Consider the following 13,615-nt stretch of genomic DNA (forward strand, 5'->3'; position numbering starts at 1 on the left):
CCATTTGGTGGCCATGGGAAGGCTGAGATGGTGAAAGGCAATCCTTGGTCTTGGTGTGGGAATGAGGTCTCTGGTGCTTGCCATTGCAAGGTCCCTTCTGTCCCCTGTGTGCACAAAGCCCTGAGCAGCCCCCAAAACCAGAGTGTGTTTTGTGACCAGGAGCTGTACCCTAGACCTGCGATGGTAGAAGGTATCCCATGGCAGGGGGTTGGAACTACATGATCTTCCAACTCAAACCATTCCATGATCCTGTGATGCATTCAGCTGAATCCAGGATGCTTAAAGTTATTGGGAGCTTTCTCAAGCCATTTTTAGAAAATTTTGCATTTTCCATGGGCTTATTGAAGTGACAGGTAACACGAGGGCTCTGGAGTCTGTCTCATCCCATCCTTGTCAGGGGAGGGATGTTAAGAGACCTCAGAAACAAAAAATTTCCTGAATTTACCAGAGCTTTATATATTTTCAGATTTCTTTGCCAAAGCAGTATCACAATTGATTAAACCCAGCTAATGCCAGAAGATTTATGTCTTTGTTGTTTATTTCCTTTAATTACTGGGCTGGGATGGTTCATTGGGTGCCCCCACATGCTGGGACACAGCCCTGGCCAGTCCTTGTGCCTTGGTCCCACAGCTCAGGAAAGACCTTGATCCCCTCCTGCCCTCTTGGGTACTCCAGAGACAAAGCACAGCTCAGTGAAGATGGATGGAGGCTGTGGCCATGAATTCATCAAGGGACACTGCCCTCCTATTGATCATCTGCAACCCGCTGTGGTCTGCAGCCATTCCTAGAGGCAGAGGCTGCATGATCCAGCACCCTGTGAGAAGCTGGTGGTGGATGAACCATCATCAGCTAAGGGAAATATCACACCCCTGGATGGTGGTCCCATGGCAATGTTTACCAGCATCCCCCTCCCAGCAGTACACCTCATTGATCCTTATTTCCTCAAGGAAAGAAGGAAGCACAATGTATTGCCTGGCTGTCTCCTCCAGCTCACCTTGGGCTGATGGAGCTTGGCTCACTTCCAGGACAGGCACAGCACCCACAGCTGGGGCAGCCCCCTAAACCTCAGTGAGTACAGAAGGCAAGAATTGAAACTGCACTGGCGTGGGGGAGCAGGTTTAACCCAGACAGAAATTCATCCAACTCAGGGATAGACCCAATCCTGACAATGGCATCCCTAAGAAAGGGGTGTATGGGATCCCTCCCCAGGAGACCAGTGGACAGCAGGAGCTGAGACACAGAGGTATGACAGGAGACCCTTTAAAGCTTGAGGGTTATGCTGGGGGAGAAGGGAAATGTCGTTATCCAAGACCTCAGGAGCATCATCCAGGCTCTCCCACACCACTGTGCCCCACGCTTCCCAGGACACTTATCCTCTCCCTTATCCCCCCCTGCTCCTGCCTCATCACCTCTGCCCGTCCCAGCACCCATCCTACGGGACAAAGCACGGTGCCAGCAGCACCTCCCCATCCTCCGGGACCGCCCTTATGATCAAACACCCCCGCACCCACCTGCCCCACATCCCCATCCTTTCCTCAGGAACATCTCCCTGACAAGGCAGGGCTGAAATCCCTTCCACCGCATCCCTGTGGAAGAGAAAAAGGGTTCTGCCTTCCCTTCGTGTTCCATTTTGCAAAGGGGCTGCAAAGGCTGGCGGGGGAACCTCGCCTTGTCCCAGTTCCTCTGCCAGAGCCCTGGAGTGAAATTCCGAAATGCGTAACACCCACTCACCCCCTCATCCCCGGCAAATTGCAGCCCCAAACCCTTTGCAGACACAAGAGAAACCCCCAGGCTTCGTAGGAGAGACCCTACAGCATCTGCACGATGGGAGTGAGAGGGGTGGAGAGGAGAAGCCCCACTCCAAGGAGAGCCGGGAGGGCGGTCCCTGGGCTGGTGGGAAGTTTCTGCTGCTGAAGATGCTGAGGGAGGGAAGGAGAAGCGGGGGGGGGGAATCAATTTCAGTTGGAAGGCACCAGGGAGGTGGAGGAAGGAAAAGGGGAGGAGGGAGAGGAGGAGGGAGAGAAGGGGGAGTGGGAGGCTGGTGAGGAGGGATGTAGCCCATCGCCAGGCGAGCTGGAAGGTGGGCAGCCGGAGGACTGGCTCCAGGGAGGTTATAAAAGGCAAGACGGGGACGCAGAAGGACCCGCAGCCTCCGCGCAGCCCCGCGGGGACCCGCCAGGCTCCTTCGCTGGAAGCCCGGAGGATTCTCTCCCCGACGGCAGAAGCAGCCCAGCAGGAGCGGGGACGTTGCCAGTCATGCCCCGGGGAGCTGGGCGCAGGGGCAGCTGAGGATGGTGCCCAACCTACGTCCTGCCCTCCTCCTCCTCCTGCAGGTAAGATACTTCAAGTCCTCTTCTCCCATAAGAGTCCTTCTGCCCCCTCCCCTCACCCCTGCGCCCTGCACAGCCCGCGTTCTCCGCCGTGACTTTTCTGTTTCTTTGAAGGGAAAAGTAAAAAGAGAAACCGCAACACAAAGGGCCCTCGGGAGAATTCTTCCAGTCGAGGCACTGGGGCTTGGCAAGAGCTTGTGATGCTCAAAAACTATCCGAGAGCGGGGCTGAAGTGAGTGAAAGGATCATTTAAAGGGGGGGGGTGGGGGGGGGGGAATTGCAGCCAGGTCCTCCTGAGCTCAGCCCAGAGCTCCCAGCTGTAGCTACACCCAGCAATTCCCATCCTTGCATCTCCCAGTGAAACCAGCTGCCACCAGTTTCCCAGGCTGTTGGGAGGGGGTGGCCACTCTGGGGATGTGATGGATGTGGACAGTGCAAATGCAGAGCCCAATAGTACCCACCCCCTCCCATAATTAATTTTCTAAGGAAGCCTCTCCTTTTTCCCTCCTGCACCTGCAAAGCACACGACTTTTTGTAATTTGCTTGCTGTGGAACTGTAGCCACTGCTAATTTTGCAGCTCTGCACAATATGCAAATGCTTTGTCAGAAGCAATATTTCTCCTCCTTGAGGGCTCATCGAGGAGGGGAACATTCACAGCCCAAAGCTTGTTTAAATCCCAAACCCTAGACAAACGAGATGATGAGGTTTCCAGTGAAATTTTGAATTCTATTTGAACAAGTCTGTAGTGGCAGTTTTTCATGATCAGTTTTTCAATAAAACCTTGGTGTCAAGGAGGGGTAAAAGAGCAAATCTGCCTTGCTGGCTGCAAAATGGTGTCTCAGTGCTCCAGCTGGGACTGCAGAGTTAAAACATCAGGTAAAGTGGAGGGAGAGCCTCGTACCCCACAGGCTGTGCACCTCACGCATCAGCTGCACCTCTGGGCCAGGAAAGTTCTCACCTAAGTGATGAGAAGAGCTGATGTGCACCAGGAGACACACCCCCCCACCCCCCCCAAGCTGGTGTTGCTTCTAAAAGCTCCTCTTCTGAGCAGCTGCTCTCTCCTATCGCTGCAACCCACTAAGCCTGATTGATAGGATTTATGGGAGCTCTTTTGCTGTTACATTCCCTGGTTCGGGTTTTGTTTGGCTCTGATGTAAGGAATAAAGGTGAGACAGGGCAGGATCTCTTCCCCCTGCCCAGATCCTTCTTGGCCAGTCTGTGGGGACAGCACAGACCCAGTGCAGTAAGGTCATGTTCTGGCAGAGCCAGCCATGTGAGCTGACAGCTCCTGATAACCTCGGTGAGCAAAAAGTTGTCCAAAAGAAGCCCAAAGTTGCTGAGACACAGCTCCCAGGCTCTGTCAAAGCTCCTTGGGCTTGGGGGAGTCCCTCACCATCCCCAGGTGTTCCCCAAGGACATTCTCCTTGTGAAGCTGGAGCAACAAGTCCTTAAAAATCTTCCAGCATTTGTGACAAAATCACCCCTGTGCTGGGGCTGGGACTGGGAGGGGGGTCACGAAAACCAGTCCAGGCCTCTCCCAGTTGGCTCCAAAGAGAATCAGCCAATCTACAACCCTACCCTCCTTTGCAGTCAAGCTGTCTATCTTTCCTGATAAATACATGCATTCAAAACTCGGCTGCTCTTCCAGAACAGTCCCAACCCTTTCCTGGGGACAGCATGGGCTGAAGGACCATGAAACTCCAGCTGTGAGTGCATCCCTGCAGCCAGGTGTACCTGCAGCAGCATCCAGCCTGTGAGTGCAGAGACCGGCAGCAGCCCAGCTCCAACACAGAGCTCAGCACAGACAAACCTCCCCTGCAGATACTGTGTGTTGGCACAGTTTAGGTGTTCCCCATGCACCTGGCTAGCACTTCCACTTTAGCATTGGTTTACCCATGTTGCTTTACTGGATATACATCCCTCATGGGGTCGGACAGAGAGACTAGGAGACAGGCAGGAAAACTTGCTGCCAAGTGCTCCCTGGCACCCTGCAAGTCATTTAAACAAACTAAACCAGCCCACATGCAGCTCTGTCAGGAGCTGATGACATTTCTGGGGCTGGTAAAACTGCAAAAGCATTTTATGAAAAATCAGATTGATGCTGAGGGTGGGATAGCTTCCCCTCTCCTCTCACTTGACCAACTCCAGCAGCAATAAGCCCAAAAAATCAGCCCCTGCCCCTTCCATGCTCCAATCCTTGCATAAGATGCAGAGCTGCAGTTTCAGGACATGCTGACCCTGGGGATCTCTTCCAGTCCTCACTTTCCTTAAATTCTGGAGTTGATTCAGTGTGTATGAAGTCATCCCTGTGGTTTCACATCTCCAGCAAAGAAGTGAATGGAGAAGGCACAGCCTGTTCCCAGAAAAGCTGCTCTGTCACGATAGGATGAATATATAGGAATACAATGAGAATATCCTGCACCACCAGCTCAACCCTGCCCTAAAATCCAGCTCTGCTTACCCAAAATCCTGCACAGGGTTAGCCTAGAAGTTAGTTGTGAGTGACAAGCTCAAGCTGCAATTGAGTCTGCAGTGTTTAGAAAGGCTGCATACATGGCTTTGTCTGTGAGAACAATTTTAGAACCCAAAGAAAACACAAATCAACCCCCAAACCATGGGGTTCCCTCACCAAACAGAGCCCAGGAGCCATTGTCCAACACATCAGAGCTGTCACTCAGGAGAGGGTGGCTCTTTCTGAAGATGGAATAACATACCCAGGGCCATCTGTTGTTTTTCCTTTTTTCCCTAACTGTATTCTGAGCTGATAGAAGAGACCCTCCTTCTCTGCTTTATCCACAGTCACCCTCCCAGGAGCAGTTGCCTCCATTCCAATGGCCAGTGGCAAAGTGGGTTGGCATTTTGCAGATTACAGTCCCTTTTCCACCCTGAAATCTGCCTTATCCACCCTGGAAAAGCAGAGGCAGATGCAGCTTTGGTGTGGCCAAGCTTTTCTGAGCTGTGAATGTCAATAAACAGGAAAAAAAATTATGCGGAAATTAAATTGTGGATGTTCATCCCAGGGCACAACCCTAAAAAGATGATGGGTGAAGGAGGGGGTTTGGAACAGTTAAGATGTGGGTTTTGAACAGTCAAGATGTGGGTTTTGGGACAGAGCTGAAGGGAAAAATGTCCAAACCCAAATTGAAATGTCTCTGAAGGAGAGTTTAATAAAATTGCCTTAGAAAAACAGCCCTCCCCCAGACTTGTGTCCATCACTCCAATCTTCCTCAGCAGCCTTTGCCCCTGAGCTGCATGGATTGTGTCCTCTTCCCCAGATTGTTTATGCCTTTAGCTTCCAACACCCAAATGCCTTTTGTCATTTTTTCACCTGTCCCCAAAAATCCATGTCTCTCTTGACAGATAAATGAAGTCATAATTATTTATGGAAAGCAAGGGAGACCAGAGCTTAATCCAGGAAAACCTTTAATTGCCCATATATCAGTTTTTACAGGGTATTATTCATTTAGCCCTGATTGATATTCTTTTGTTAGGATCTGCATCCAGCACACTCGGAGAGAGACTCCAAACAGAATAAACACTCTCACCGAAGCTCCTGTCTACACACCACAGGGACTGGCCCTCTAATACAGATAAATTAATAAACTCGCAGATTGTAATGCCAGATGGAGATGTTCTCACTGCCTGCTCTCCCCCTGAGTAACATCAGCCATGGAAAATCCCCCCATGGGTCTTGCTTTGAGCCTTGTTCCATTGCCTGAGCTTTGCCTTGATGCCTCGATGCTGGCAGGGTTTGGTATGGGGTTTTGGAAAAGCAATGAAGGAGCAACAGGGGCTTGGTAGGGCAGAGAAGGGACTCAGAGGAACCCTGAGATCATGGGTGGCAAAGCAGGTTACTTAAGACAGAGGTGTAAAGAGGGTTCTTCATGGACCAGATGCTGCCTGGGGGTTTCTTTTGTGGATTCAGTTGAGGATGAAACTGTTCCAAGCAAAAGCCCTCAAAGTGGAGCAGGTAAGAAGCTCCCCAGCTGCAGAAAACAGTGCCTGGAAGTCAGAGGAGACAAAGGCAAAGAGGAGACACTTCCTTCTGTCAGTGAAGGCAGGAGACATGGGGATTTGGAGGCACCTCCAAGCACATTTGAGGCTCATCTCTTTCAGTCAGGCTGTTGCAGGCCACCTCCAGCTGCAGTCCTGGCAGGATGTGCTGCTCCTTTCCTACACCACTGATGCTGCTTTGCCGTCTGAATTTGGCATCCAGCTCTTCTAATAGTCACTGTATTTAACACACAAAGTCTGGCACCTATTGCTGCAGGCTCAGAGTCAAGAACAGGCTCCATCCCACCTAATGCCCCAGGGAACCTCAGGAAAGGTCCAGAGCAGGAACTGCTCAGCCCTTCCCTGCTGGTCCTATGTTCCAGGAGGTCTTTCCTCTTCCACAGCAAGTGTTGTAGTGGGCAGCAAGCCCAGCCAAGCCAGGGAGCAGAGATGATGGGTCAGAGAGGCCCTTACAGCACGGACGACTCGAGTGGCTGGTGTTGTTCCTCCTCCCAGGAAGGTTATGGTGGCCATCACTGTCCACTGCTCCCACTGCCCTCCCCAGCTCTATGCAAAACCCCTGTCTCCCATGGCTTCAATCCCAGGCTTCAATCCCACTAGTTGCTCTGCTCTCCAATTACAGCCCCTCAGCATTGGACCTCCTAGATTGCTAATTAGGCTACAAGCCATCTATGTCGTGCTCAAAGCTGTCAGCCCTTCCTGCCCTGCAGATCCCCTCTTTTTTGAGACATTATCGCAGGGGGGGACAGATATTTGTCTCTGGAAGCACAGTGCAGGGGGTGATGCTGCAGTTGGATGTGAATGTATTAATTAGTATCCGTGGATTGCTTTGGAGAGTGAAAGCACCACAAGGGACCACAATTCCTAATTGTTATTAATGGAATTTTTCTGCCAGGTCAGTGGCAGGTCACAGAGACATGACACCATATGTGGTTGTGTTGCTCAGCCCCACAGCAGCAGCCAGACTCCCAGTGCTGATGAGCTGACACTGTCCTAGTCCACTGTGCTACATCTCCTGGACCAGGAGACCTGCCACCCTGTCCCCTCACAGGCACAGGAAGAGCTGTTTTTTTTGATTTCTTGGAGCCCTGGTGGCACCAGGACATGGTTGGTGTGTCCAGATTGGAGAGATCTGCCCCACACAGTGCCCCACAGCCTGAGTGACCTGAGGCAAGTGGTCCTCAGTGCCTCAGTTTCCCCTCTGAAACAGCCCTGGCATGGTGGGTGGTGGGATGCCAAGCACAGCAGATGTTTGCTGTGTGTGGGATATAGGAAACACGGGAGCAGTGTCAGGTTTTGGTGTCTGACCTGTGCAGTGAGGACTGGGTGGGGGCTGGTCCTGCTATAGAGAATGTGAGGATGAAAGGAAGGAGCTGGTGCTCCATGAGGTCCAAGGTTAAACCAGAACCATCCATGTGTATAAAAGAGGGATGTTACAGAGCCTGGAAGGGAGCTGGGAAGATGCTGCGGCAACAGCAGGGGAGACAATGCTGGCTTTTGATGGAGAAGAAGCTGCTACCAGTGCAGGCCCTCACAGGGCCCATGAAGCTCCCAGCACAACAATCATCCATCCCTGTGGGAGCAGCTCCCTGGGCTAACTGGGAGCTCTCTGCAAAGTGACTGCTTCCAGAGGAGCAGATTGCCTTCCTTCATGGACAGCTGAGGGCTCAGCTGAGGCTCTCCAGGATTTTGGCAGGCTGAAAAAGGTCACAGAAGTGTTCCTGCCTGCAGAGCAAGATCTGCCATAGCTGTGTGAAGGCAAGGCCAGGGCGGAGGAACACAGCCCCTTTCTGGCCTGAGCATGACCCACTGCAGTGTCGGGGCTCTTGAGGTGAGCTTGGCTCCAGCCTGGCCAGGCTGGGCCCTGCTGGACACCATGTGGCATCTTACAGAGTAGTGATGCTCTGGCACAAGAAGCTCTTCAAGGAGGGAGATTTGACCTGTTCTCTCTGTAAAAGTGTGGGGAGGGGTTGCACTAACCCACAAAGAGCAAAACAGATAAGGCAGCAACCAGCAAGTGCCAGATAAGAATTTATTTTTTTCACTGGGGCAAATCCCCCTGCAGCTGCCACCAGCCCTGCTTATTCCCTTCAAAATGCTGACAAGAGTGGGACAAAACCTCTGCCTCTGTCAAGAGCTTTGGCCACACTGCCAAAGTCTCTGACAAGACTCATAGCCTGGTAAAAAAGCTCTTAGTTCTGTTTTGGGGATCCTTTATTTCCTTTCTTTCTTCCTTCTGTAGCTGTTTCAGCTCATTTACAAAGCCTGCAAAGAGCAGTGATTGCTCCATCCACACCCCTCTCTGGCTGTGGCTTGGTCTGTGTGCTGCTCAGCGCCAAGACCTCTCCCTGTGTCTGGAAGGAGAATGGGCACTGCCAGGCTGGAGCAGGCTGCCATTAGGAGAAACACATCCAATTAACACTTGAAAGCCTGTTCAGGTAGACAAACCATCTCAGACATCTTTTGAGCAGAACTCTTCTGTCCCAGCTGCCCATGCCACTCACCAACAGGTGCAGTGGGCACCAGCTGTGGGCATCAACACAGAGGGAAGCAAACTCGCTGCACCTTGATTCCTCCCTGTCTGGAGTTTGGGTAATCTCAGCTTTCTGAAAGGAAACTCAGGAGGTGCTGGGGTCCTGCAGGACCAGCACTCAGGAGCTCCTAGCAGCTCCCATGCCAGGGCAGGGTTGAGCTGCTGGATCCCCTGTGCCATCTGGAGCAGTCACAACAAGGGAGCTATTCTCAGCTCCATTTATATGTCTGCCTGACATCTCTTTTGCTGTCAAATCCAGCTTCCTAAGGCAGTAAACAGTTGATTGGAAAAGAGTAAGTGGGTGCTGAACTTGTCTCTGTGTCTGAATAAATCCTACAAATGCCTTGGTAAGGCATGAGGATGGCTGAGCGTGCCAGCAAGAGCAGACAGTGTTTCTATGGCTCCATTCAGAGCAGTTTGGGAGGTAAATGGCACTCAGGAAGGGTCAGGCACTAGGAAGCAGCCTGGCTGATGGGGAGGTTGTTTTCCCCAAGGAGCTGGGAGTATGCCTGCAAGCAGCGGAGCTGCAGCCCTTTCTGCTTTCAGGCTCGGGGCTGTTTCCCAAGGGATCTGTATGTGATGTATTTTGGGGCACAGCTCTGTCATTTAATCAGTGACTTTTCTCCACGGGGTTTGGTCAGTCGTTTGATATGAAAGAAGTGGAGTTGAGCCTCATCCACCATTAGTGCTGGTAGAGCAAAGGGGATGAGCCTGCATCACTCTTCTCTGAGCTGGAGGACAGAGTGGACAGCTGCTTGTGTAAAAATCTGTGCTCTGCAAAATATCAGGTCCTCCTCTAGCACCCTGGTGAGCTGTGAGACCAACAGCACCATCCCTCTGCCATCCTTGCAATCCCTTCATCCTGGCAACTGCCTTTCTCATATTTAGTTTCCCCAAACTCCTGCAAAGACACAATAATTCAATAATCATTTTTCCAAAATAGCTCCTTGTGCAGAGTTTTAGCAGAGCTGGGTAGATCATGGTTGGTGCCTTCTGACTCAATGGGAATGCTGGTGTCTGCTGACAATTCTGAAAAAAAGACTTCAGCCAGAGATGGTTGTCTGTGGATCAGATATCCTTAAGAATGTGTATGAACATCTTCCCACTGACAGCTTACAAGGCTGTGATTTCAGTAAGGGATTGAAAATCCAAGTGTGGTGTCAGGCTCATCATGTTTCCCCTGTCTGCTCTCAAGACTGAAAGATGCTAAACCCAAAAGTGTTGAATAAAATGCTAAATAGCAGAGGTTCCATGATTCAGTAGGCGTTGCAGGAGGGTTTGCTGAGTGGGGTATTTGGGGCAGGACAGGATCACTGGGTGGGAAACAGAGCAGTCCCGCAGCCTTGGGTCTGGATAAGCAGTTTCCCTAGGAAACCATCTTGAAAATGGTACATGTCCATTGTGCAGCTTTGCAGGTGGTACCCACCCAGACATGGGCAAACTCAGATCTGACCCAAGGAGGCATTTGGGGATGGGGAAGCAGCATATTGTACATATAACCCCAACCCCTGTCTGCTCTCTCCCCATGCAGGCATTTCTCCTCTGGGACAGCCAGGTTGCAGCCTCTATCCAGGAGCAGTACTGTGAGAGCCTGCCACCTGTCACCAACCACACTGGTGAGTGTCCCCAGCCCACTCAAGCCACCCCCTGGGGATCCAGTGCTTGGTAGAGGGTGTCAGGGGTGTCTCTAGGCTCGCCTGCTGCAGCCTCCTTGAAGGGTGACAGTGGAGGAAGGTAGAAGGTGCAGATCTCAGGAGATGAAAATAGAGAAAATAAATGTCTATTGGACAGAGGGGGAGATGGACAAAGAGACATCAGGGCTGGCTGCCTCTTCTGTGCCAAGCCCAGAGACACCAGGACTTTGGCCCCTATGTCCACCCCTCTCTACCATCCCCTGCCCAGGGATGATGATTGGAGGTTTTGACTTTTTGTGGAGACCACGTCACCAGTGTAGTGTGGCCACCGTGGCTCCAGGCTCAACCACCCTTCACCCCCCAGCACTGCTACACAGATGCCATTGAGCTCTTTGGGAGGCCACCAGCCATGAAGAGCTTCTAGGGACATCGCTAGGGCCAGGGCTGGCTCAGCCTTGATGGGCGGGAGCATCAGGGTCATGAACAGCTCACTCCTAATCAACACTGTACATGGGTTTGATCCAATCAGGTCAGAGCTTGTGCCAAAATTGGCTTTTAGCCTATATTCAGGATGTGACTTGGTTGTCACCTCAGACAGGTCTGGTTCAGTGACAGGTTTTGAGGGAGGAGAAGTGTGAGAAGGAGTGTAGCTCACAAGGACAAGGAGAAAAGTCCTCCCCAGCTCTAGGATGCTGCAGTGTTGATTTTCCATGACTGAATGAGAATCAGACAGGGCACCAAAGAACTCTCCATCAGGGTGATGGCTGGCCACAGGACTGGGCACTGAGGAATGGCCATGGAGACCAAGAGCTGAGGGATGGCTGCCCACCACCCATTAAAAGCAGCATTAACAGCTCCTTTTTAACAAATCCCATCTTGGCACCGGCTGATCCGGTGTCTGGCCAAACCCAGACTACCTTGCCCTGCAAGAAGCTTCCCAAGCCCACAAGGTGGAGGCAGAAAGCCTGTGGAATGGCAATGTCTGGATGTCTGGCCAGTGAAGAAACACAGTTATCACTCATGTGCTTAGCTCCCTGAAGGTTTCATCACTCTGCTCAGTGAGGGCCTGCCCTTGGCCATGTTAAGCTGTAATAAATCCTGATCCAGGGCAGCAAGCAGGTCCCAGAGAATCCTCATGCCCAGATTGTGGCCTTTTCCACCCGCTACTGGAACCTCCCAAGCCCCAGGGAAAGGTCAGAAAGCAGGGAGATTTTCTGCTGTGGTTTGCTGATGGATTGCCCTGGAACCACCATCATCCTCAAGCACTGAGCACTGCTTTCTGCAAGGACTGGGTTTTGCTCAGTGGGGATTTATCAGCATGATTCCAAGCAGGATTTAGTGCACCTCAGTGTCCATCTCCAGGACAGAGGGGAGAATGTGAGGCTTCAGATTTGCAAATTGTCCATTGTCTCAACACATCCAACCTGCAATTCCTGCGCAACTCATTAATTTGGAAGGGGCTGGCACATGTGAGAGCCACTTCTAGCTGGAGGAGGGGACTTAGAACAAGAGGTAGAGGTGAAGCTAATTGTCTTATGTCTGCTTGGGAAGTGGAGTTCAGCACCAGTCCTGGTCCTTGGGGTCCATTTAGGCCCTGACTGATGGAGACAGCAATTCCTATGGAGGGATATTTACTAAACTGGAAATTATGATTTGAGCTGTTTAACATGAAGAGTTGTTAGGATGATGCTAATGAGAATTTCAGCAGGGCCCTGAGACTTAATTTGTTAATGTCTTCACAACCCTTGGGAAATGACACATGCTGATAACACGAGCCCAGTGGTCCCCCATCATGTGGCTTGGCAGGGGATCTGCTGGATGCATGGACAGGCACTGCCTCGTGCCTGTGTGCAGCATCCCTCCTCTGAAACACAGCCCAGCATGGGCTCTCCTGGCTCACCAGTCCCTTAAATCTCTTGGTTTTAAGGAGGATGTCTGTCTGGACAGTGATGTCAGCAGAGTGTCAGCACTCTCTAGACATACGCATTGAGCTGAAGAGTCTGTGCCACAGCAGTGGGATAGAGGGTGGAGGCACACTGGGGTGATGCTGTCCAGGCTCAGAAGGTGCAGGTTGTGCAAACTCTTATCCCAGGACACAGAGCACCTGGGCCTCACAGAACTCTCCTGTCCTGCCCTCCTATCACCATGGTTTCACCCATCTTCCTTCAAGCCCCCAATGCAGGGCTAATATCCCTGGGAATTCAGGCTTGTTGTCATGCTCCAAGTTGATAGTTTAGGTATCCATCAAAAATTCCGGTCTGTCAACCCCTGATTTTGGCTGGGTCTGGGACACAGGGGCACAGCTGGATGCTCCATCAGAAAGCTGCCTCCCACAGTAGCAATGAAGAAGGAATATCAGACTGGACTTGAGGTCAACATGGTGGATTCAGGAAGTCAGGTCAGCTGCCCCCCTAAACATCTGCAAGTCATGAAAGTCTCAGATTAGGCTTCAAAAGGAACACAATGAGGATCAGCATCCCTTGTCTGGGGTGAATAGGTGCTGTCCCCAGGGCTCCCAGCCCATGGACTGACTCAGACTATGGATTTCTCTGGCTCATGATTTCAGTTCCCTGGGGTCTGTGTGCAGCTGCTTCTCGCCCTGTCACAAAGTCCATCTGGGAGTGTGACAGATTGGCATTTAAGAAAAAAGTAGGAAACATCTAAGGAAGTTAAGGCTGCTTGAGGCTGATCAGAGTTTTTTCTCCTGGCCAATAACTGGCCATTTCTGAGAACTGACAGTAGTTTTGACCATTGAAAAGTGAGATCAACCTGTGAACAACACCCTTTAAAACCTAAGCCCAGGAATTTCTCTCTGTTTTTGGTTTCTGGCTGTGAAAGGTAACAGAGCTCCAGCTGGGCCCCCGTCCCCTGCCCAGGCCATGCAGCCCAGGCAGGGGCTGGGCTGGGCCTGCCGTGGCTCCCGGCTGGGAGATGGGGCCTGCGGGGGCTTCTCCTGGGCCCAGGCCGGGCTGAGCTCTGCTGCAGCTCCCGGGAAGCCTCCGGGGTGGCTGAAGCTTTTCCCAGGGGGGTCCCCAGCTCTGAGCGCCACTGAGCTGAAACCTGACAGCATGAAGCTGTGGTTTGAGCCAGATTTTAACCCTTT

The 13,615-nt window shown here is 51.8% G+C and overlaps 1 protein-coding gene across 1 annotated transcript in view; it reads left to right on the forward strand.

Moving 5' to 3' along the window:
• The first annotated feature begins 2,036 nt into the window (after nt 1-2,036).
• CRHR1 (corticotropin releasing hormone receptor 1) overlaps nt 2,037-13,615 on the forward strand; it is a 28,367-nt gene continuing 16,788 nt past the window's right edge. Inside the window, exons 1-2 of the mRNA XM_005532537.2 lie at nt 2,037-2,333; nt 10,410-10,494. Of these exons, the coding sequence (XP_005532594.1) occupies nt 2,292-2,333; nt 10,410-10,494 (127 nt within the window). The 5' untranslated portion in view covers nt 2,037-2,291. The remainder of the gene's footprint in view (nt 2,334-10,409; nt 10,495-13,615) is intronic.

Source organism: Pseudopodoces humilis, chromosome 29 (assembly GCF_049639895.1).
Source record: "Pseudopodoces humilis isolate 2021_Gansu_Grassland_sample_001 chromosome 29, ASM4963989v1, whole genome shotgun sequence".
In the NCBI taxonomy this organism is placed as follows: Eukaryota; Metazoa; Chordata; class Aves; order Passeriformes; family Paridae; genus Pseudopodoces; species Pseudopodoces humilis.